The sequence below is a fragment of the Plasmodium gaboni genome, chromosome 12, assembly GCF_001602025.1.
Source record: "Plasmodium gaboni strain SY75 chromosome 12, whole genome shotgun sequence".
In the NCBI taxonomy this organism is placed as follows: domain Eukaryota; phylum Apicomplexa; class Aconoidasida; order Haemosporida; family Plasmodiidae; genus Plasmodium; species Plasmodium gaboni.
Window position 1 is genome coordinate 783,071 of NC_031492.1, and position 27,998 is coordinate 811,068.

The following is a 27,998-nucleotide window of genomic DNA, read 5'->3' on the forward strand; positions in this document are numbered from 1 at the left end:
ATTATATATAAAAAAAACAAAAATAAATATAAAAATAAAATTAAAAAATATTTTTTTTTTTATAAAAAAAAAAAAAAAAAAAAAAAAAAAAAAAAAAAAAAAAAAAAAAAAAAAAAAAAGAAAGAAAGAAAAAAAAAAAAATAGTTTATCATATGTTATAATATTTATATGATTTGTAAATTTTTTTTTTTTTTTTTTTTTTTTTTTTTTTTGTATCACATTAAGTGAAAAATATGAGAAGAAATATATTGAAAAGATAAACAAGGAAAAGGTAATTTGTTTGCGATTATAAAATTATATGATATATACAACCATATAATTAATACAACTTTATATAATAATAATAAAAGATTAATATAAAGTCATAAGGACATATTTGAAGTGAATTTATTATTACGAAGGAGTAATGAATGAAAGCGAAAACAAGCTGCCTCTTATTCCTTTAAAAGAATCGAAACATTTTACATGCAGTGATGGAGATGATGATGAAGAGAATGACACGATAAATCTTGAAAACAATTCTAATGATTTAGTAAATGGATTTCAAAATTTTTTAATAAGTAATGGTTCTAATAATGGATCATGTAAAGGTACCAAAACTAAGAAAGATGATGCTTTAATAAGAAAAGAAAATTATCGTAATTTAAATTTATTAAAAAAAAAGAAGAATTTTATAAGAAAAGATGCATATGGAAGTAATAATTTAGTGTTGGGTGGTTTAAGAAATAATAGTAAAAAATTAAGTATGAAAAGAAAATTTCTATGGAATTGTATAGATCAGAATACAAATGTATCTGAATTATCTTATATTAAAGATTTCGAAAATAATAATTCATTTCTTCATGAAAATAATGGACATCATCTGGTTTTGTATGATAATAAATTTAGAGATTATTATCCAAGATATATAAAAGAAGAACGTGGAGATAGAATACGTAACTTTTTTGTATACTCACCTGATATTATACAAAGATGGATAAGAGTAATATTTAATATTATTATAACATCATTAATAGTAACATTAATTTATTATATATTTATATCTGTAAGAGAAGATATAAATAAAAAAGTAGCTATACAAGTTCAAAATGTAAAAGAAGAATCAAATTCTTGTAGAAAACAATATAATGCTCATAAATGTGGTACTGTAAATTTACCTTTATTAAATGAAAAATGTGAAGAATGGGCTAAATGCATGAAAACTGATCATAAATTATATCAAGATATATCCTTTTTATCTGCTCAAATGTTAGGACAAATTATTAATACATTTATTGTACAATTTGAATGGAAAAGTATATGTGTAATTGCTTTTATATTTCTTTTAATTTTTATTGGTAGTAACTATGCTTTATCTATCGGAGGTTATAGATCTAATAATGATTATAATTCTACATATCCAAATTTAAATAATAATTATAATAATCTTAATAATAATAATAATATGTCTCCTTATCCTTGTTATCCTTTCTATCCTATAATGCCACAACCAATTAATTATAATAATTCAGGAAATCCAAGTATTGATATCCCTCTTATGAATTGTATGTCATCTCAAAATAAATTTTATAGAAATAGTAGCTTTAATAGAAATCCTTATACTAATAATTTCATGAATAATTTTCATCATAATTTAAATGAAAATGATATGGGCACACATTCGTCTCCAAGAAATAAAGACTTTAACGAGACATACAACTCTTCAAAAAAAGATCAAAAGAGAAGTTCAAAAAAATTGGGATTCTTAAAATATCTCTCAAGGGATTAAAATTGTGATATGTAAATATATAAATATATATATATGTATGCATATTTGTATATTTATATATTTATCTATATATATGCGAAACCATTCCTTTTTAATTCTCTTTTTTATTCTTTCTTTTTTTTTTTTTTTTTTTTTTTTGTTCTTGTCAAATAGATACAAATTAAAATAAAATATTTAATATTTCATCTATTTTTTTTTTTTTTTAATGCATATATGAATACATTTAACAAATGTATTAAATCATTTTAAATTATTCTATATACATATATGTTTGAATTACATACATACATACATAAATATATATATATTGAACATTTTGAAATGTTTTTATATACATATATTTTTTTCTTCTTTTTAATTTAATTTTTAATCATTAATAATTTTATAAGACAATTTTCCTTTTCAATATTATCTTATCAATGATTAGAATTAAAAATTAAAAGTAAATACTTGTAAAAGGTTATAAGTATTTTATAATTAAAAATTAAAACAAATAATTGGGAACATAAAAAAAATAAAATAAAATGAAATAAAATAAAAATGAAATTAGGAATATATACACATATATATAATAACCACAATATATATATGTATGTATATATATATATATATAACAAATCAGATTATGTCAAAATAAACCAACTGATTTATTTTATTCATTTTTGCATAAATTTGAGAAGAGTGTTTTTTATTCTTCTCTTTTAATAATGACATATTTTTTCTTATAAGTACAGCATGGTCAGTAATCATAACAAGTGTATCTTTTTCATTTTGTTTATTCATATCATATAATTTGAAACCTAAAAATTCATCCACTTTAGTATTATGTATAATATTATTATCATCATTATTTGATGGTATATCTTTATCTTTATCTTTCTCCTTCTCCTTATTATTACTTACATTGTTTTGTTTTTTTTCTATGTCCTTTTTGTTATCCTTTCTTGTTTTTGCTTTTTTAAATTTCATGATTCTATGACCTTTTCCTTTTTTTTTTTGAATTTTTAATTCATTCAAATTAATCATTTTTCCAAATCCATTTTTAGTTACGAATATGATTTTATAATTTTTCATGTTTTTTTCATTATTTTCATATGATAATAAATCAACTACTTTATCATTTTTTGCAAGGCTAATACATTTATTTCCTAAAGAATTTTTTTTGGATATTTTAAAACTACTTAATGGGAATTGTATAATATAACCATTTTTGGTTCCTACTATACAATTATCATTAAAATTACAATAACTGAAATAAATATTTTTTTTATTTTTAAATAGCTTGATACCTTTTTTTTTCCTTTTTAGAAATACATCATTATTGATTACTTTCATTTTTCCATTTTCACTACATACAATTAAATATTTTTTATTTTCTTGAAATTTTGTAATACCAGTAATATTTTTAGATGAATGAATTATTTGATTAATTGGTGTACCTTTAGAATCATATGACGATAAATGTAAATCATAAACATTTAAAAGAAATGCTTTATTATAATTATCTGTTAATAATATTTTATCTCTATTTCTTACAAGAATACTTTTTTTTATTTTATAACTATTATATTCCCCTTCATTTAATAATATATCATTATTATTATTATTATTATTATCTTGTATATTTATATTATTATTTTTTTCTTCTTTCATATTCTTATTTATATTATCATCCATGTCATTATTTTCTTTTTGTTCATTATCCTTATATTTGTCCTCTTCATTTCCTTTTTGTAAATCATTAAATTTTAGGCGTTTATTATTTTCATTTAATTTTTCTTCATTTTCTTTTAAAATATATTTCACATTTGATAATTTTATTATATTGTTTGAGTGATTTTTTAATTTCTCATTAATTTTTATTTTTTTAATATACCCTCCATATGTAATTAATATCAGCACCTCATCGTTATTATAAATATCTTTCATGTTATTATCTAAAGAATCAATATATGTATTTCTATAAGGCATCATATTATCACTATGTTGACTTTTTGGAACATAAATATTATTATCATTATTTTTTATATTATTCGATATATCATTAGATATATATATATTTTTATGTTCATTTGTTTCTACTATATTTTTATCATTTGTTACATTATCGGTATTAGGAGGATCATGTGTATAATTGTTATCATTTATATTATTATCATTTGTAGGTAATGTATTATATGTCTCTATGATTTGTTTATTTTTAAAACAGTTTGGATGATATTCACTATTAATATATGAATATTTATATTTTGGTGTTGATGGAATCACAAATTGTTTGTTTAAATTATGGATTCCATATTTATTTTTGATATATATTAATTCTTGTATTATAATATTTTTAATATTATGAACATTATTTATAATTTCGTCATTTAATTTAATTTGATCCATTATTTTATTTCTTTGACTTATAAAATCAATATTTTTAATATTGATTAGTTTTTGTAATTTTATAGATAATATATATTTAATTTGTTCAGGGTTAAGTTTGAAATTATTTTTTAAATATAATTTTATTTGTTCAATATTTTGGTTTTTTTGAAAAAAGGTTATAATATCAAGTATTTTATTTTGTATAATTAGATATAGATCAATAATATTTACTTGCTTTTGTAAATTTTTATTTTTTATTTCATAATTTTTTTTAATAAATTTTATACGATTATTACACCATAATTGTATAAAAGATTTTAAAGAAAATTGTGTGTATGTATTTTCATAACCTATACAAACAAAATTACAATGATAACTAATTTGCATATTAGTATATTTAAATAAATATGATACGAAATTATGTATCTGTTCAATTTGACTATGTTTTTTTAATTCAAGTACTATTCTCATATCTTCTTTTTCACTTTCATCTCTGATTCTTAATAAGATATTATCATGTTCATTTTTTTTATCATTTAATAAATTAATAATATTTTCTATAAGTTCGTTTGGTTTTACATTTGGTGGTAAATTTTTAATAATTATTTTTTTGGTTAATTTATCTATATCTGAATTTTCTATAGATGATAAATCATTAATATGTTTTGTAATAACTTTTTTATCATTCTTTATATATTCAAAAAATACATTACTTCTTATTTCAAAATTCCCTTTACCAGTATTATATATATTTTTTAATATATCATATTTACTTATAATAATACCACCAGTTGAAAAATCGGGTCCTTTAATTATATGAAATAATTCATCATTTGTAATGTTTTCATTTATTAAAAAATTAATACAACAATTTGCAACATCAATTAAATTATGACAAGGTATACTACTTAATATACTCACAGCAATACCTGAACAACCATTAATTAATAATAAGGGAATTTTACTACATAATACTTTAGGTTCTCTTTCATTCCCATCAAAATTTTTTATGTATTCTACATTTTCATCATTTATTTCATCTAATAAGATATCATAACAAAAACTAGAAATTTTGGCTTCAGTATATCTCATAGCTGCAGCATTATATTCAACAGAACCAAAATTACCATAACCTTTTATCAACAAATTATTATTATGATGTTTTTGAGCTAACCTAACTAAAGCATCATATACACTCTTATCACCATGTGGATGATATTTACCAATGACCTCACCAACAATTCTAGCACATTTTTTATATCCTTTTTTATCAATACCTTTATTTATTTCATACATACTCCATATTATACGTCTTTGTACAGTTTTTAATCCATCACGATAATCACATAAACATCTATTTAATATTAAAAAATTCGCATAAGATAAAAAACTCTTTGATAATATCTCACAAATTTCAACATCATAATATTCACCTTTGATCAGTTTTCGACTTTCATTTATATTATTATTTATATTATCCAATTCATCATTTGTTATATTATTAGATCCATTAACTATATCCTCTTTTTTTTTTTCATTATTTTTTATATCACTTAATTCATATGTCTTTTCTTTCTTCTTCGCCTTCAAATCATAATGATCTTGCACATTTTTTCTTTTCTTCTTTTCACAACACAATGATACACAGCTAAACACATTGTCTTTATATGTTGAACCATTACTCTTAAAATTTAAAACAAACCCATTTGACGCATTTTTTTTTCCTATATTCCTATACCCATTTCTCTTTATTAAATAGCATTTTTTAATATTATTTTTAGCCTCGTTTTTTTTTAAAAAAAAAGGAGGGCTGCTACTATAATTCGGGACTTGTGTATTTATATAACTGATAATTTTTTCACTTTTTAAAAAAAAAAACCTCTTATTAAATTTCAATAAAAATAATAAATACAGAACAAAAACAATGGAAAATTTAAACGACATAATATTTTATATTTCTTGTGGATCCAAAAAAAAAAAAATTAAAAAAAAAAAAAGAATTTAAAATATCAAATAATGTATAAATGTAAAATGTAGTAACGTCACAAACATTTTCCCAAATGTTTTTTTTTTTTTTTTTTTTTTTTTTTTATGGAGTAAAGAGGATAAAGATATATATAATATTATTATATATAAATTTTACATCATATGATAATGTTATACAATATATAATATATATGTATGTATAATATAATTACTAGTTTGTAATATTATATTATACAGTTTGTATAATATTCATTTAAAATAAATTTTGTCTTGTTCACATTGTTCCCTTTAAAAATTTATATTATTATTTGATCTCACAAAAAATATATATATATATATATTTTTTATTTTTATAATAAATTGTAAACAAAAGATGATATAAAAATATATATGTAAATGAAAAGAATTAATCCAATAAAAAAGTATTTAATATTATATATAATTACACATACGATAAAATGTCAATATATATATATATGCAACACACAAAATTTATATAATTAAAACATATTCTTTTTTTTTAATATAACCCTTTCTCCTTCAGCATTTTCTCTTCTTATTTTTTTTTATTTAACAAAAAAATATATTAACAATTTAATTATATTTCAAAAAATGTTAGCACATATATTAATTTATTTAATATCATTTGTACAATGATTTTTATATTTTTAATTATATTGTACCAATTCTTATAATAATAAAAAAAAGGAGGGAGAAAAAATAATTTTTTTAAATAAAAAGGGCATCTTTATGATATTAAAAATTACATAGAGAAAAAAAAAGGCAAAAAAAAAAAAAAAAAAAAAAAAAAAAAAAAAAATAAATTAAAAAGAAAAAATTATAATATATATTATAATTTTTTCTGTTTAATCTATTTATTTTTATTTTTTTTTTTTTTTGGGGGGTTTTTTATTATTTAAGAGATAAAAGAATTGATAATATATAAATATATATATTTTTTCAATGATTTATATAATAACAATTTCTCATTATATATGATTAATGACTAATCTAAGGAAAAGGATAATATTTTATTATATATTATATATATATATATATATATATAATATATATATATAATGAATAATTCAACCCTTATACTATATCTTATATATATATATATATATATATAATATATATTATATATAATATTTATATATAATTTTATATTTATTTTTATTGCATATTCAATAATTATATATTACAATATTATTAATATAATATATATTATATTTTATATTTTTTATAAAAAAAAAAAAAAAAAAAAAATTTACAATATTATATATTGTAATAATATTTTATTATATATATAAATTATTTATAAAATGTTACAAAAGTAAAACCATAAAATATTCTACAAATAAAAAATATATAGAAAAAAAAAAATTACATTATTTTAAGTTTTAATATATTTATACTTTATTTTATTTTTTTTTTTTTTATATAATATTATTTAAAGAATATAAAAGAAAAAGAAGAAAATATATATAATTTATATATTATAAACAAATAATATTTTTATATATTTATAAAAATATATATATAAATATATATTTTATATTATATATTTATATGTAACATTTATATGGGATATATATATATATATTATATAATATATTATATGTTTTATTTATTTATATATTTACAATGAAGTAATTTTTATAATAATATGATTACTTTATTTAATTTGTATATAATTTTCATGTTTGTTTTCATTTATATAAGAATTATTATTATATAAATTATATATATATATATATTTATATTTATTTATATAATATAAAAAGTGTTTAATCTTGAAAAAATATTTGTTGTCATTTTTATAATGATGTATATATGATACTTGAAGTTTATTGTATTTTTTTTTTATGAATGAATATATATTTAATAGATAGATGACCAAGAAGAAAAATGTAAAAATAAGAATTGAACTGGAACTGAATATATATACATATATACATTTATATATTTATATTTATTTATTCATTTTATTTTATATATATATATTTTACATTACCGCTGAAAAAAAAATATATATATATATATACTTATATAATACATATATATATATATATATATATATATATATATGTAAAGCATTTACATCCGAAAAAGGGCATATTTTATCAATATAGGAAAAATTATTAAGGTGAAGATTTTTTGTTTTCCTGACATACTAGTTTTTATATTATTATATGAATATATATTTATATACATAAAACATATATGTATATATTTATAAATATATGTATATATGTGTGTTAATAAGATAATAAAATGGTTGATGATGAGGAATTAAGAAAATTACGCTTTCTTCTGAGTAATAAAGGAGGACGAATAAAGTATTTTTTTTCGTATATATTTTATAAACTGTTTAGCCACGTATATAATAAGAAGAATAAGAAGAGAGAAAGATTTGTGAATATACATGGAAGGACGTTTCCAAATTTTTTTTGTGATAATAAGATAAAGAGTACTAAATATACCATATTAACGTTCATACCATTATTTTTATTTTATCAGTTTGCTGACTTTTTAAATTTATTTTATTTATGTGTATCTTTATTACAAATAATTCCTATATTTAATACAGGTTATGTATTTACATTTGTTGCTCCATTATTATTTATTATATTTATTAGTTTAATAAATGAAGTAGTAGATGATTTAAAAAGGTTTATCAAAGATTTAGAAAATAATAATGAAATATATTATTCACTTTTAGAAAATGGGAATTTCCAAAAAATATATTCCAAGGATATAAGAGTAGGAGATATAATTTTGATTAAATCAAAACAAAGAGTACCAGCTGATTGTATTTTATTAAGAAACCTAAACAAGAATGAAGAATCTAATTTTAAGGTTGAAGAAAAAAGATTTTTTAACTGTTTCAGATGGAATAAAAGTAATAATGTTTATAATAAAATAAATAAGAGTTATTATCATTTTAATAAAAATATTGATAATGAATTAATTGATGATAGATTTAACGAATCAAATAATAACTGTAGTGAAACCAGTAATAACTTATTATTCAGTGAAAATGAAAAATCACAAAAAAAAGGAAAAAAAAAACAAAAGAAAAAATTAATGTTAGGTGATAAAAATACAAATATGAATGATTTGAATTTTAATTCTAATGATCAAAATAATGATTTGAGTAAACAACAAAAAAAAAAGAAAAAAAGAAAAAACAAAAATAAAAATAAAAAAAAGAATATAAATATAAATGAAACAGCTAATGAAACTGCAAATTATACCTATGTCAAAACAGATAAAATTGATGGAGAAACTGATTGGAAAATTAAATATCCCATTAATATATTCCAGAATTTAAAAAGATTAAAGGATTTTTTTACAATTGATATTTTATTTATATTAGAACAACCAAAAAATGATATTTATAAAATTGAAGGATCTTTTGTTATTTTTAAGTATAATCCTTATGGTGATTTTAAAACAGTTGAAAATAATAATCACAGTTTGAATGATAACCAACTTTTAAATTATTCTTTTGATATGGCAAAAGAGGATGAAGGTAGGGCTCAAGATGAAGAAGATGTCGACGATGATGATTATGATGATGATGATGAAGAAGACGATGATGAAGATGATGATGACGAAGACGATGATGATGAAGACGACGACGATGATGATGATGAAGAAGAAGATGAAGAAGACGAAGAAGTGAATATCCCTAATAATGAACAAAATGATAAACAAAATTTAGAAGATAAAAAATCTGTAAAAATGGGTTTTGGTACACAAAATAATACATATTCATATGGAGATGATGACGAAATACAAAATGAGAAAAAAAAGAAAATTCTAGATAGAGGATATGTTAATTTAGAAGAAAAAGATAACGATTATGCATATAATAAAAAAGAAAAGAAAAAAGAAATGGTAACATTTATTGATGTTGAAAAAGGTAATAATGAACGAACTATAAATCTTAATAATAAAAAGAATAGTGTTAATACTGGTGGTGGTAGAAGTTCTTATGTAAATGATGGAAAGATGTGTAATGTATTTAATAATGAAGATAATTTTAATTTTTATAATGTTAATTATAGAAAAAAATTGAATTATGATAATTTTATATTATTTAACTCAGTAATAACAAGTTCAGATGTTATTTGTTTAGTTATATATACAGGAAGTGATACAAGAGTAAATATGAGTACACAAATTAGTAAAATAAAAAGAGGAATGATCGATGAAAAATTAAATTTAATAACATTATTTTTATTTATTATATTAACCCTTTTCTCTATATATATGTGTTCTGTTAAATTAAATAATTTATGGTATCTAAATTTTATACGTTTTATGTTATTATTTTCATCTGTTATACCTATATCATTAAGTGTTAATTTAAATATAGCAAAAATTTATTACACCTTACTTATACAAAGAGATAAAGAAGTAGAATCAACCATAATTAAAAATAGTGGAATTATTGAAAACTTTGGAGATATTGATTATATCTTTACCGATAAAACAGGAACACTAACCGAAAATGTTATGGTACTTAAAGTCATACATATAGGTTTTGATGTTATACATGCAGAAAATGAAAAAAATTCAATACAAGGTAATAATATGGAAAACAAACAAAAAGGGAATTATAATAAAAAGATGTTATCATATAATTTGGATGATATGAATGAAGATGTTGATGATACATCTATATATTTAGCTTCATCGAATTATTCCAAACATGATAGAAGAAATAAAAATTTAAGAAATGGAGAAATGGCTTCATTTACATACGAAATGGAAAATACAAGTAATTTAAATAATAACAACAATAATAATACAAAATTACGTAACTACACAAAATCAAATAATCAACATAATAATAATAGTGATAACGAATTATATGATGAGAAAAATTATAATGATGATCAACGTTCTTTGTCGAATTTTTCAGATACAAGTTATGGAGATGTACATTTAAAAAATTATAAACAAAATAATATGATATTAAATCAAAATATGGGTCAAAATAGAAATGAAAAATTAACGAAAAGTAATAATAATATGTCTTTAGAAAAGAAAAAAAAAAAAGTAGAAAAGATGGTGGATGAATTTTTAAAATATAAATCTGATCCATTAGATTATTATAATGATAATATTGATGATATTGAATATTTAAAAAGACATCGTGTTTTTCAAACATTCTTATCTTTTCTTATATGTAATAATATTAGAACCTTAACAAAAGAAAGTAGTAATAAAGAAAAAGAAAAAACTAAAAAGAAGAAAGAACGAAAAGAAAAAGATTTCCAGAAAAACCTATATTATATATTAAAAGTAAATAGAAAAAAAAAAGATATGCAGAAAAATAAAAAAGAAAGTAATTCAGACAATGCTAAATCAAGTACACAAAATAAAAAAAAAAAACATTTCTCATCTAATAGTTCAGAAGATTCTGAAACTTTTTCACATTCGGATGTTAGCTATCAATGTTCTTCTCCTGACGAATTAGCTTTCTTAAAATATGCAACTAATTGTGGTTTTATCTTGAAAAAGAAAACAGCAAGCAAAATAGAAATCAAATATAAAAATATCATGTTAGAATATGATATATTATTACATATACCATTTTCTTCGGAAACTAAAAGAATGAGTATCTTTGTTAGAAATGTCAAAAATAGAAATATTTATTTTTTCATTAAAGGAGCTGATAATGTATTAATTAAAAAATGCCATGAAAAATATAAAACGTTTATATATGAAGAAAGTGATCATTTGTCAAATATAGGACTTAGAGTTTTAGTCCATGGTTGTTTAAATATTGAAGAACAATTTTTCCACAACTTCTCGGCCCTATATAATAAGAATAAGGATGTGAAGGGTCAGCTGGAGAATATTCTGGAATATGTTGAAAAGAACATTAAAGTTTTGGCAATAACAGGAGTTGAAGATAAATTGCAGGAGGTAAAAAGAGATATCAAATATATATGTATATGTATATTGATTTATATATATATATATATATATATTTATATGTATATTTATTTATATGTTTCTTTTTATTTTTTATTTTATTAGGGAGTTGGAAAAACTATTGAAATGCTTTATAATAGTGGAATAAAGGTTTGGGTACTTACAGGAGATAAAATTGAAACAGCCATATGTATATGCAAGAATGCGAATATTAAGAAGAAGAAGCATAATATATATATATTCAGACATGAAAATATTAAGAGTACCTCAAATTTAATTAGGGAATTTAATTCTATTTTACACAATATAGAATCTTACGTGTTATTCTTTGATAATATTATTATACAAAATTGTATTAAGTATATACCTAATGCTTTTGTGGACTTTGCAGCCAATGCACGTGCAGTGGTAATTATATATATTATATATATGTATTAATATATTATGTTTATTATTTTTCATATTTGTTATCATAATAAATATATAAATATTATACTATTTTTTTCGAATTTTTACACAAACATGGATTTCAAAAAAAAAAAAAAAAAATTACATTTTCCTTTTTTTTTTTTTTTATTTTTTTATAATAGGTTTGTTGTCGATGCAGTCCTATTGAAAAGAAAGAAATCGCAGTTTTGATCAAAACAATAAAGAAGAAAAAGATTTTGTGTATAGGAGATGGTGGTAATGATGTTGCTATGATACAGTCAGCAGATATCGGTATTGGTGTATTAGGAAAAGAAGGAAAACAAGTTGTTCATGATAGTGATATTATTGTTTCCAAGTTTAAAAATATCAAAAAATTAATTCTTTATTATGGAAATAATACCTTCTTACAAACTTCTTCTTTATGCTCCTTTTTAATTCATAGAGGATTTATATTAACATACCTGCAGTTTATTTACAGTTATATATTTTTCAGTATACCTGTGTCCATTTTTCAGGTAAAATACGGAAAAATATATATATATATATATATATATATATGTTTGTTTATATAACATATATTTTTCACGTATATATAAATTTATATATATATATATATATATTTATATATTTATATATTTTATTATTTTTTTAGGGGTGGTTACAAATCGGATATACCACATATTATACGACTGCACCATTTTTATCATTATTGTTGGATATAAAGATAAAGAAAAATTTGATATATTTATACCCAGAAATATATAAGAACAAGAAACATAAGCGGAAGTTAGATTTAAAGTCTTTCTTTATAATTGTGTGGATATCAATTTTTCAAGGAACTGTTGTTATGCTAGGGGCATTAAAATTGTTTAATGATAATTATAACAATTTGATAAATATATCTTTTTCTTCTTTAATAGTTTTAGAAATTATGAACATACATTTAGAAGTCGAGTCATGGTAAAATTTTAAAAAAGTTCAACACGAACAAAAAAAAAAAAAAAAATAAATAAATAATAGAATAAAAGGAATAAAATTAATGTATATAAATAAGTTAATATATATGTGTATATAATATATATATTTATATATATATATATTTTTTTTTTTAGGCATCCGTTAATGATTTCAGCAAATATTTGTTCTTTTATTGTGTATATATTCTCCATGTTTATATTGAGAAACTACTTCGATATTATGGTAAGATACAACATATTGAATATAAATAACACATTTTTATTAAATAAAAGAAATTGCATATTATAATTTATGTCAAAAAAAATTAAATTAAATTATATTTAATTTTTTATTGATGTTTTTATTTATTTTTTTTTTTTTTAGCAAATTATGTCTGTCATGTTTTGGTATAAAGTCATTTTGATAGTTATCTTTGCTTGGTTACCCTTCTTTATAATTAAAAAAGTTAAAAATATTATTACCCCATCACAGTTTTTCAAACTTGCTTAGAAAAAGGGTATTACAAAGGAACATATTGGGAAGAAGTGGAATAAAGAAAATTATTATAACTGTTATGTGTTAATAATAAAAAAAAAAAAAAAAGAACCTGTTACATAAATATTTTGAGCAATTTTTCAATTTCTCTACATGCCTACGAAAATATGAAAAAAATAAAATAAAAAATGTATCATTTTTAATTACATTTATGAATATTTACATATATATACAATATGTTAACAATAATATAATTTTTAATATAATAACTATAAAATGAATATATATTTATATTACCAATATTAAATCATACGATGAGGAATCCAAATACAAACCAAAAACTTTTATCAGCAAACACAACATGACACTAAATGTATCTATAAAATAAAACATTTATATATATATGTATATATGTATGTATATGTTTATTTTATTTTTTTATTTTTTTATTATTTATTTAATTTTTTTTTTTTTTTAAATAATTAACATATATTTTTATATCATATTGTTCAAAACTTAATAACATTTTCTTGTCATTTTATTGAAGTTTTAATAAATTTTGAATTTTATATTTTTTGTTTTTTTTATTTTTCTTCATACCTAAATGCTTTGAATTGTTTATAAAATTTAAGGGGGAATAAGGACTTGCTGAATGATAATTAAAATTTTTTAAATAAGACATATTTTGGTGAAATAAAACAAAGCTGTATCCTCCCTATAAAATGAAAATGAAAAATGAAAAAAAAGAAGACATATAAATAATTCTTCCTTATATATATATATATATATATATAATAATGGAACTATAAAATATAAATATGTAACCATGTTATTTCAAATATATATACATTTTTGTATTACCAAAATAAACTTATTAACATTGTTTGGTGAGATAAAAATATTATCACCTATCCATGGATATTCATTTTTATATTTTTTAGAAAAAGATTTTTGTTTCATATTTTTTAGGAACATTTTTTGCTTCTTATATATTCTTATAATATTTTTTACCTCATTATCATATGTATATATTTGATTGTACACACTATTAATTATGATATTATCTCCTTTAAATAAATTATTTGTATTTTCTTTTTTATTTACATATTGCTTCATAAAATATACCCATTCATTTTTATGTTTTGCACACTTATAATCTCTCCTTAAGAATTTATGATTTTTGTCATATAATTTGCAGCATCGTTTTTTGATATTCATATCATATTCTATTTTTTTTATTAATTTTTTAAATACTCTGTTAAGTTTTTTATAATGATTTTTTGAATAAATATATGGCTTTTTTTTCTTATTATTAATAATGTAAGAGTTATTATAATTCATATTATGTTCCTCATTTGTTCTTGGGTGATTAAACATATTCCTCTTACGACTATTTTTAAAATTATAATTTTTCATTTTTTGTTCCATCTCTTCTTGGTCCTTTTCTTCATCAAAAACATATACTGGTTTGTGCAAATAAAAAGAACAATTTATATATCCATCATCATTTGTTTCGTCATCACTTATATCACTACTGTCGTAATAATCTGATGAAATATATGAATGTTCCATATCATTAGTATTATCTAATAAAGATACATCGTTGAGCATAGAAATATCGTGATCAGATGGGGTATTTATTATAGGTTCTTGTATATTAATTATTTCATTATATTGGCTAGATATATCACTTTTATCTTGAAACATAATCGTTTCTTTTTCCACATCTGGTAAATTAAATAATAAATGATTTTGTTCGAATTCTTCATTTTCATTGAAAATATATGATGATTTTATATTTTCCTTATTATTTTTCATATCACTAATATTAATATCATCATCTGCTTTATTTTTTTTCTTTTCTGTTTCTTTCATTTTTATTACATTTTTTTTCTTGTCTTTATCATTTTGTCTTTTTTGTAAATAATTATTTCTAAAATTATTACTATAAAAAAAATATATAAAATCATTTAAAACATTTTTATTATAAGCTTCCGAATAATAGTTTGTATGTAAGGTAAATTCTCTATATACAATATGGTTAAATTCTATTGAATTTTTTTTACGATATTTTTCATATGTTATTGAATCACTATGTAACATTATTTTTTCGTTTAAAAATTTCATGATAATATTATATAAATTTATTGTTTCAGATGGTTTTGAAAAGTGTTTTAGTTTTTCTTCATGTGAATTTTCTTTAAAACATTTATAATATAATATATCTATATTTTCATTTTTATTTCCCTCATGACCTTTACCCTTGAACTTGTCACCATAAGAATTATTATCACCATAAGAATTATTACCATCATAAATATTACTATCACCATAAGAATTATTACCACCATAAGAATTATTTCTATTTAGTTCGCCCAATTCTGATTCAAGCACACCAATATTACTTTCCGAAAAACTTAAATTTACCCTACTCATATTAATACTTGTATTATCAACACTATACACATTTTTATCGTTACTACATGTATTGCTATTCATTATAGATTCACTCTCAATATATTCTCTTGGTAAATTTACATGTTGATTGTTACATTTTTCTATCATATAATTATTAGAAATATCTACTTGGTTCTCATTTACATTAATTTGATCATTGCAAATGGCTTCATTGTCATTATTATTCTTTTGGTTCTTTTCATTTTCTTTTTTATTGGATATGTGATTCAATTTTTCTTTTAATTTTTGTACCTCAATAATTCCATCTGTTTCATTAATTGCCATAACGTATTGGTGTTGTTCTAAATATTTATCTTTATCATCATATTTCCCCAATGTTATATTCATATCATTTGATGAGGTGATATGTTTTTTTTTATTTTCGTCATTTTTCTTCTTTTTCTCAATAAAAGGAACGAAAGAAGTAGTACACATTTTTGAATAATAAAATGTTTTCGGTGTTTTTATTTCTTTTCCCAATTCATAATTATTATCATTAAATACATTTTTTGAAGTATTTTTAATATTATTTTTTTTATCTTTATATATATTTTTAAAAAAATTATGGATATTGATTATATCAGAATTCTCACATTTTTGTATGTTCTTTTCAAATTTATTAATTATCATTAAATGTTTATTTAACGTATCATCGCGTGAATTATTATTAACATTGTTTGTATTTACATCCATAAAATAATCGATATTTTCATCAAAAATGGTATTTAAACTTTCATCCATCTGAACGTAAGTGTTACTATTATTATTATTATTATTATTATATTTATTGTTTTTTTTATTATTTTTTTTTTTAATATTATTTTTTTTATTATTATTTTTTTTATTATTACTTTTTTTATTATTTTTGTTTTTATAATCATGTTCCTCCATTTGAACCATAGAACTATTATCAGTATTAAAAAGATTAGCAATTTTTATATTTTCTATATTATTATTTTTTTCATCCTCAAAATTTACAACTAGGACATTATTATTAAATATATTAATTGCATCCCAGTGAGATGATATACTTTTATATTTTTTTATTAAATTACCATTTTTTTTTAGGTTTGTTCCTTTTTCTAAATTATATTCTGAGAATTCGTTATTTTTATTATTTTTATTATGAAGATCATCTTTAATATAAACATTTTCTCTGTTTATAAATCTTTCTAGGTTGAAAATTTCTATTTCTTGTCTTGGATTATCTAAAGATATGACATTATGTAAGGTGTTGATAGAATGTGATGTATATAATTTAAAAAAATGACAAATGATTTTTATATCTTTAATATAACATATACTACCTAAAAAGGAAAAAGGATTTATATGATATCCTTGAAATCTTAAAAAATGAAATATTGATCTAAAACATTTTGATAATGAACATTTATGAAATATTGAATCTAAAACTTCAATATCATCTGCATATAAAAATTGCAAAAGATTTTCATCCACTTTAATATAATTTAAATAATTAATTGTTTTAAGAAATAAGGTAGGAAAATATTTTAATGAAAATAAATAAATGACTCTTATGATTTGTATAAGTGGATATACAAAACACGAGAAAATAAAATAAGTATATTTAGTTGTAAATATAACATTTTGAATATATTCAATTTTATATATATGATTTTTTTCCTTTATTATATTATATAAATTTTTATTCTTTCTTTTTATATATTCATTTTTCAGTCTTAATATAAATCCATTAATACTTGAATGAAATTCAAAATGTGCATTTCTATTAAAATTATAATTTATATAATATTCTTCATATTTATTGGTCTTATGTATTTCGTATTTCATACTCATATTATTAAGATTAAAATAGGAAGAGTCATTATATATACAGATGTGTACATCTGACATTTTTTTACTTTTATATATATTAAATGATCTATTATTATTTTCATTTGATTCTGAATACTTATAAAATGTATTATTATTTAACTTACATATATTTTTATTATATATATCATAAGCATGATTCATCTGATTATATTTTTTATTATATTTCGCATAATTTAATTTATTCTTTTCCTTCTTATGTAATCCGAAGGGATAATACATATTGTTAATAAATAAGTATGGATCATATATATCTAAATTGTTATTCCATTCAAACATATTATAATTTGAACATTTAGACAAATAATTATTCATATTATTATAAATAAATATATGTTCTTTATGAAATATATCTATATATAATTTATAAGTATCATGAAATAAGGGGATATTATTATTATTGGATTTTAAAGAAGAAGTACATTTGTTTATATGACAATATGGTTCTTCTTTAGTTGCAATGTATAAATCATTTATATTTTGTTTCATAGTTTTTTTAAAACGATTATAACTTTTTAAATGTTTTAATTTAAGGGAATATATAGTATCACTTTTGTAAAAATCGTCATCTGTAGATAAATAAATATATTCATCATAAATTTGATCATTATTTTTAATTTTAATTTTATTATTATTATTATCATCATATTCTATATCAACATTCATATTATTTACATTTTGATCTTCATAAGGAGCAAGAACATCAACATTTCCATGCTCATCATTTGTAATAACATCATTTTTTATATTATTATTAGAATCAGTATTTGCTTTCTTTTTTTCAAAATTCATTTTTTTGTTTATAGATTTCTGTGAGTTTTTTACTTTTAACATTCTTTTAACAATATATTTATATATCCTATAATTAAAAGGTAAATGTGAAAAAAGACTATGTAAATTTGCATAAATTTTTATATTATCACATATATTTACACAATCTAATGGTTCCATCAAATAACGAACAGTACTTAATTTTGTATTCTTGTCTATCATTAAATCAAAAATAGGATCTTCATTATAAGTAATATTATAATTCATATTGTTTGTATCTATATGATGATTCTTCTTTTCCATATATTTAATTGTGTTTCTTTTATAATATCTTAATATGTTATATCCTAATATATTTTTTTTCAAACAACTTCTATTAAATATGTTCAGTTTATGATTTTGCATATTTATTTCTTCTATGACATGTGGCCTTAAATACATTTTTTTTACATAACGTCCTTTTGTTTTATTATAAAGATAAATATTATTTATATTATTATTATCATTTACTATTTTTGATTTTTTCTTTATATTATCATTCTGTACCTTTACATTTGGATTACCTATAGTTTGGTCTATTCTATCAAATATATTATTTATGTTCTTTATCAAAAAAAACTGATTATTTTGTTTCACTACATTATCTATCATTATGGAATATAAAAATGATTTAAAATATCTTCGAATATTTTTATATGTTTTAACTTTCTTTTTTTTCATATATCCACATAGTTGTTCATAGCTATGTGGTTCATTATATAATATACTATCTCTCCTTTTCATAAATATTTCATCATACAAATTAAAGATAATCATTTTATTAAAATCAAACTCATTAGTTTTTATTATATTTTTGGTATTTTTTATCCATCGCATAAAATATTTATATATATGAAATATATTTACTTTGTATTTTTCTTTATCACTATAAAATAAATTTTGTAACTTTACAAGGTGATGATAAAATGAAGATCTTTTTGGTATGTTTCTAGGATAACCTTTATTCCTTCCTTTTTCTTCAATAATATGTGCATTATTATTTTGTATATTTTGATTTTTTTTTTTCTGATCCTCTTTACACATAACCATTTTATTATAAAATTGGAACATACTATTCTCCATACTTAATATGTTTCTAAAAAATTCATAATAATTAACAATTTTGATTTTTTTTTTTTTTTTTTTTTTCCCCCTTTGGATAGGATAATATTTGTTGTTCTCTTTTCTATTTTTTAATGAATATTTATAAAATTTTTCATATATGCCCTTTGCTAAATTATGATTTATAAAAACTGTATTTACGTAATCAGAATTTTTATGTATCATGTGTGTGATCCATTTCCAATAATATAAAACAAATAAACTGTTTGGATTCTTTATTACATTTTTAAATATCATATAATATTTGAAAAAATGGGCTATAAAATGTGTAATTAAATTTGGTGATATATTATATGTATACTTATTTATACTTGAATTATTTATATAGTATAATTGGTTGGTTTGGTTTGTATCTTTTAGTATATATTTTTTTTTCATATTTATTATACGATCACAATTTAATATTCTACATATTATGGTATTATCAGTAAATTCATAATTACCTTTATAAATTTGATTTATAAAATCTTCAATAATATTATATTTTTGTTCATATAAAAAGTAGTGAGTTTTTATATTTTTCATTAAAATATTAGCTGAGTTTTTGAAATAATTGAATACATATGATTCAATAGTTTTTGTTTTATTTAAATGAAAAAGGATATGTACATAGCATGTAAGTAAAGAGAAAATATTATTCTCATGAAAATTAATATTACTAGGAATTGGATTTATATGTGTATATCCATTTATTGTTTCACTTATATTGACATTTATATTACTTTCATCATATACTTTTGTATTTCTCTTGACATATAAAACCATTACATTATTAGACAGATTATTCTCATCCATAATGTAAAAATTTTTAAAATAATTATTTAGATAATTGTAATATTTATTTTGAATTAATTTTACAGTACTTTCAAAATTGATAAGAAAAAAAGAAACATTCAATACTACAATGTGGAACATCATATTTTTTGCATATGAAAATATATAACTATGTATATAATCACTTTGATGATAAGACAATTTAATTATATTAATAATAGTATTAAATAAATCATTCATTTTTATATTTATCTTTGTTTTAATATTATTTATATGGAAAATATTTTCTAATACGTGTTTTAAATATTTATATCCAAACGTGATAATATATTTTAAATGATATTGCATTTCTACTAAATTTTTATTAGAAGGAACTTTGAAAACATTCTTACGATGAAAAATTATTGTATCTTTATATATGATACATCTACATGCTTCAATGTTACAACAATTTGCTTTATATTTTGCTCGATATATAGTACTAAACATTAGCAACATAAAATAAAAAATTTTGATTTTATATATAATGTGTTTTTTTTTCTTTATATATTTATTTCGATAAAAACAAGAAAAATGTCTTGAATCTATATGATCTCTCTTATTTATTATAACAAAAAAATATTCAAACATATTTAATAATTGTTTCAAACATTTCAAATAAATATATATATCATGTTTTAATTGATAATATAAAAATAATATTTGATATATATTCCAAGTATAATTCATCAAATATTTTAGCATATCTGCTAAATGTTCAAAATGATGAAAACATTGAATTAATGTATAATATTCATATAAAATATATTTAAAGTATTCCTCTTCGTATTTTTTTGAATAAATTAAATGTACTAGTTTAATTTTTGTGGATTCATTCTTTTCATAAATTTCTTCATTTTCACTATCTTCTAAAATATTACTATTAATATTATTATTATATTCATTATTATTATATTTATTATTATTATTATATTTATTATGATTGTTTAGAAATTTATAATATTCTTTAGCTTCATGATAATCTTCATTTATATTTATAAATTCGGTAAGAAGATTATAATCAAAATTCATAAATTTTTTTTTATATAATATTTTCTGTTTTTCTAAAATATCTTCATTTTCACATAAGTTGCTTTCTTTTTTATTATTTGAATTATCATTGTATAATACATCGTTTTCTTTACTTGTTAAATTAATTTCTTTGTTTTCATTTAATCCATTATTTGTTTTATAATGATAAATATTATCTCTTTGATATAAATGTCTTAGTATATATTTAGATTTATATTTTTCCATATTATATAAAAATACATTGCTATACATATTCCCTCTTATATTCTTTTGTTCTTTATTTTTTATATTTGAATTACACCCAAAATAATGTTCCAAACCAGATGAATCACCTATCTCTTTAATTCTATGAATTATATTACATAATGACAAATAATTCAAATTCCAGTTAAAATAATTTAAATGATGAGGATAATAAGATATATTATAATTTACTTTCATAATATTTTTAAGTTCATTTATATATTTATATATTTCCATATCAACATTTTTACTAATACCTATTTCACTGGTATTAAGTAATAAATTCATGCAACAATATTCGTTTGGTTTAATACTTATAAACTTCCTGTTAATTTCATTAATTTGGATATCCTTTAAGATAGAATCCGATAAAATTATTCTTACTTTTTTGATCGATTCGAGGATTTTTTTTTTTTCCACGTTATTTTTTTTGTCATTATTATTTTCGTTATTTTCATTATTTTCGTTATTTTCTTTAACTTCATTATTTTCTTTATCTTCATTATTTTCTTTATCTTCATTATTTTCTTTATCTTCAATATTTTTTGTATCTTCATTATACATTTTCTCGATATCTCCCTTGTGATATATCAAATTCTCAAAAAGCTCCTCTTCATCTTTATATGATGATATACGCCCATTATTCCGATATCTCTCAAAATCTTTTTTCAAAAAATCAAGGGAGGGATATTTTTTGCATTGAGAAAATAAAGTGAAAATAGTAGGAATTGGAACAAAATAATAAGTATACTTTTCTTTTGATGATTCAAAATATATATGAGAAAATTTATTTATTTTATTATCCCATATACTATTATTCTTATTTTTGTTTTGTTTTTCTAATAAACCTTTTATATTTTCTTTATCAGAATCAAAACAAATTAAGGTATCACATATTTTATTATCACATGAATCGTTAAATAAAAAGTCCTCCAATAAATTCTCATGATAATATTTGGCATTTTTATTTATATATTTTAATAATTTGTTATCTTCTGTAGCTTCATTTAACATATCTTCATAATAATCATACATATATGTATTTGTATTTGTATATGTATTTGTATTTGTATATGTATTTGTATTTGTATATGTATTTGTATTTGTATATGTATTTGTATTTGTATATGTATTTGTATTTATATATGTATTTGTATTTTCATCAACAACATTTAATATATCATTATTATAATGTTCTATAGTTTGTATTTCTCCCTCATTCATATTTTCACTAGCATATGAATAATTTATATTTTCGACCATATTAATATTATTCAATTGATCATATATATAATTTCCATGTGTTATATTTTGATTAACATATACATTGTTATCGAAAATATTATTGTCTGTATCATTTAAATTTGATATTTTGAAACGTTTTTGTAGATGTTCCTCCTCATCTATTATATATGATATTTTTCTTTTTACTACTGTATTCATATTTGTATTTTTTGATTTTCCTTTTTTTTTTTTTTGTCTTTTTACCAATTTTTTAATTTTCTTTTTCACAATATGATCACTATCATATATACCTTGTGATAAATCAACATTTTTTTTAGTAATAGGAATATTTTTCTTTTTCTTGATTTTCTTTGCTTTATTATTTTTTTCAATTTCTTTTTTTTTTTTTTTATTTTTTGATGAAAAAGAAAATGTGTGTGGTTCCTTAAAATGTACATTAAACATATTTGTGCCATCTTGAAGATGACATGAATAATGATTATTCAAATGGAAACTTTCAAAATTATTTTTAATAAACATATTTTCATAACAAAAGAAATCATTTGTAAACATAGGATAATATAGTTTACATGCTATTAGAACACATCCTGTTGCTAAATTATAAAAATGATTTCTTGAGAAACAAATAGATGAAGAAATATTATAAAAAGAATAATAAAATTTCTGTTTATAAAAATAATTAATTTTATTATATATTTTATAATTAACAGTTATATTATCTGACATAAAATATTTCTTATTTATTATATAAAATTTTTTAATATAATATTCTTTTTTCATTAAAAATAAAATATATTTATTTATAGGATTAATTAATGATATAGCCTTATGTTTTGCACCCAAACATTTAAAACAGTCTTTATAAATTTTCTCATAATTATAAAAATTATTAAATTCTATATGCATGTCATCATATTTATTAGTATATACATTAAGAAGAAATTTAGAAAAACGATATTTAAATAAGACAATATTCAATATTTTTATAGCATACATTTGTATAGCAATTGGAAGTTGAAATTTATATATTAAATCATTTATTAATGAATATAAATTATTTACCAATATACAATTAAAATTTTCTAAATATTTCATTGATTCTTTATTTAACATAGAATTAATCGTCTTAATTGAAAAGGGAAATTTTTTCAATTTTTTTGAAAATATAACTTCGTATAAAATTTCTTTTTTTCTTACTTCACCATGGACATTATTATTATCATTATCAATATAATCATCTTCATTATCATTATCATTATAATCATCTTTATTATAATAATCATTATCATTATTTTCATCATTATAATTATCATCTTCATATATTTTATCCATTTTTTCTTCTATGTAATACTTATTAATATGCTCATAATTATGAATACATATGAAAGGTGTACCATGCTTTAAATTTCTAATAAAATAAAACTTTTTTATCTCAGAAAAATGGGGATTTCTTAGAGGAAACGAAATCACCCCATTATCTTTAAACTGCTTGAAAAATGATTCAGAAATATTATAAAAAATTTTATATAAACCAAAATTATCCGCATTAATATAATTTTTAATATGATGTGGCAAACAATATATATTTAATCTTTTAAAACAATAAAAAATTATATAAAATAATAAATCGAATGAAAAATTATAATAAAATTTACAATTTTCATAATCAATTAACAATGCTTTATAACGTGGTAAAAAATAATTTATATATTCTTTATATATATGTTTAATGGTTAATGTTCGATATCGTTTTTTATCTGATATATATAATACTTTTTTATATATATTATCAAATATAAATGAATCCATTAAATATTTATTTTCTATATATATATTTTCTTTATAAGAACATGTGAAAAAAGGGTCATCTTGGGGTTTCTCTAATCTCATACATTCTTCAACAAATTTACAAATTCTCGTAAATTTCTCCTTTTTAGTTTTTAAACCATTATAATAATAATCTTTCTCAATTTTCCACTTTTTCAATTTTTTTAATTTATTTACATATTCTAATTTTTTATATATATTATTATCAAAATCTATTTTATTCAACATAGGCTTCTTCTTATTTTTTATATCATCAGTGCATATATTTATCTCTTCTTCAATATTACTGTTGGATAATTTTTCATAATTATCCATATCTTTATCGCTCAATATATGTTCATTATATGTTAAATTATTTAGTTCAAGATAATCTTCATTGTGTTCAATATTATATTCCTTTTTGTATTCTGAATTATCTTCAGCATATAAAGAAAGATTAATATTTATATCACCATTATTTGTATTATCAACATGGCTTATATTATCATCATTCATACTATTATCCATACCATTTAAACTCTCCAAAATCATTTCTATCTTATCTTGAGATGCTAAATCATTTATATTTAAACTAGAAATATCTGATACATTTGAGTGTCTCATTCTTTCCCCATCAGAAGATAAATTTATAGGTAGTACAAAATTGTTTGTTACCCCTTTTTCATTACTCATATTTCTTTTTATTTGCATATACTTTTTATAATTATCTAATATGTTTTTTAAAACATCTTCTTTATTATCAAGAGATATAATATTTTGTGCTTCATTACCTTTATTTTTTTCTACGTAAAGGTTCACATTGCTTTTATCATATTCATCAGTATTCATATAATCCTTATATTCCAGTTCTCTAATATTTTTAATATAATCTTCATGTTCAGTTAAATCAAATGCTTTATATTCTATCTCTTCATCGATATTATTTATATTATTATTATTATTACTACTATTATTTTGTTCTTGTTTCATTTTTATATTCATTACATCATCATCCAAATGATGATCATATTGATTATTATTATAGTCCACTGTTTGATTATTATCATTTTGTTCACATTTCAATTTAAGATAATTATTATCATAATTGAAATTATCCACTTGGTTTATATTTCCCTCTTCATTACCATTATGTATTAATGTAACATTCTGGTAACTACTATTTTTTATTTTATTTTTTTTTTTTCTTTTTTTTTTTTCTTCTTTTTCAATTGCCTTGTATATTAAATAATCATATTCCCCTTTAAATGTTTTTAGTATATCATAAAATGATAAAAATTGGATATCACACGTTTTATTTAACTCTTCTCGAAAGTAATACAAGAAATCGTGTTCATAGATTAACCATAAGACTTCGTTATAATTAGTCGATCTATTCATAAAGTAGCTAGTCATATATCTATCAATAGGTTTGGACAAATTACGTGCATATAAAATTTTATTGATAAAATATTTTGAATAAAAATGATATATACGTTCACAATCTAAATCATTATCATTATATTTAGAAGTCTTTTCGTCATTTAATAAATTATTATTATAAGGATTATCATTAGTTGTAAACACATTGTTATTATTATGTTCATTTATATTATTATTATTTTCATTTATATTATTATTATTATGTTCGTTTATATTATTATTCTCTTGAATATCATGATCATATGATATTACATTATTTGTATAATCATCTTGCTTTTGATCCTCAAAAGAATTAAAACTTAAAAGATGTTCTGTTCCTTGTGATATATTATTTATATCATTATCAATCGTATTTAAATAATAATTAGATGTATCCTTCATGTTTTGTTCTATAAATAATGGGTTTATTTTTTTGTTGACATTATTAATATTATCATCTGCTTTTACATTTTTGTTCATAGTTTTTATAAGTTGATTAAATTTATGAAAATTTTCTTTATGTTGTTTATCATTATCTAATAAGGTTGTTTTTTTATATAATCTAGATAACCTTATATTATACTGTCTTCCTATTTCACTTTTTTTTGGATAGAAAGAGGACATATTAATTACATGATTAATATAATCTTTTTGTATATCAAAATAATAAGATATTTTACTTAAACTCATTTTTTCAATTACAGTTTTTATTTCTTTAGATACATTTTCATCATTTTGAATATTTTGGAAGGTATCAATAATTTTTTTATTTGTTATAACTTCATATACAAATTTTAAAGAATCATGAAATGTACCAAATGGTACATAAATATTCATATTTTCTATATTTTTCTCTAATAAATAAAACCATATTTTTTTTATTTCATCATATATAAATATAGGAAACTTATGTGCTGTAATAAGGGTTTCAATAAAATTTATTAATACATTTTGATAGGTTATAAAAAATTCATCATTTTCTTTAAATACATATTTCTTTATATTATTACTTAAATGTTCATCTTTATATAATTTTTTTATAATATAATATATATCCTTCTCAACATATTCATCATCTTCAATTTCATCAAATTCAAGATCAAAATTATCTTCATATTGTTCTATAACGATTTCACATACGTAATTACATTCATTGCAAACATACTGTCCTTCTTCAATTCTGAAACTAACACCTCCACACTCAACACATTTATTTCTATTATCCATTCTGTTA

At 19.3% G+C, this 27,998-nt stretch overlaps 4 protein-coding genes across 4 annotated transcripts; 2 read left to right on the forward strand and 2 right to left on the reverse strand.

Moving 5' to 3' along the window:
- Positions 1-406: 406 nt before the first annotated feature.
- PGSY75_1223200 (putative nucleus export protein BRR6) lies at positions 407-1,768 on the forward strand (the record flags this gene model as incomplete). Its single annotated transcript, XM_018786809.1, has 1 exon — positions 407-1,768. The coding sequence occupies one exon, from the start codon at positions 407-409 to the stop codon at positions 1,766-1,768; it is 1,362 nt and encodes a 453-aa protein (XP_018640674.1).
- A 618-nt stretch (positions 1,769-2,386) lies between these two features.
- PGSY75_1223300 (DNA gyrase subunit A) lies at positions 2,387-6,085 on the reverse strand (the record flags this gene model as incomplete). Its single annotated transcript, XM_018786810.1, has 1 exon — positions 2,387-6,085. The coding sequence occupies one exon, from the start codon at positions 6,083-6,085 to the stop codon at positions 2,387-2,389; it is 3,699 nt and encodes a 1,232-aa protein (XP_018640675.1).
- A 2,319-nt stretch (positions 6,086-8,404) lies between these two features.
- On the forward strand, positions 8,405-13,978 carry PGSY75_1223400 (putative phospholipid-transporting ATPase; the record flags this gene model as incomplete). Its single annotated transcript, XM_018786811.1, has 6 exons — positions 8,405-12,073; positions 12,188-12,490; positions 12,673-13,026; positions 13,164-13,471; positions 13,624-13,711; positions 13,853-13,978. The coding sequence occupies 6 exons, from the start codon at positions 8,405-8,407 to the stop codon at positions 13,976-13,978; spliced, it is 4,848 nt and encodes a 1,615-aa protein (XP_018640676.1).
- Positions 13,979-14,078: 100 nt separating this feature from the next.
- PGSY75_1223500 (hypothetical protein) lies at positions 14,079-27,991 on the reverse strand (the record flags this gene model as incomplete). Its single annotated transcript, XM_018786812.1, has 4 exons — positions 14,079-14,120; positions 14,261-14,340; positions 14,564-14,678; positions 14,825-27,991. 4 exons carry the CDS (start codon positions 27,989-27,991, stop codon positions 14,079-14,081), a joined length of 13,404 nt encoding a protein of 4,467 aa, XP_018640677.1.
- Between the last annotated feature and the right edge of the window lie 7 nt (positions 27,992-27,998).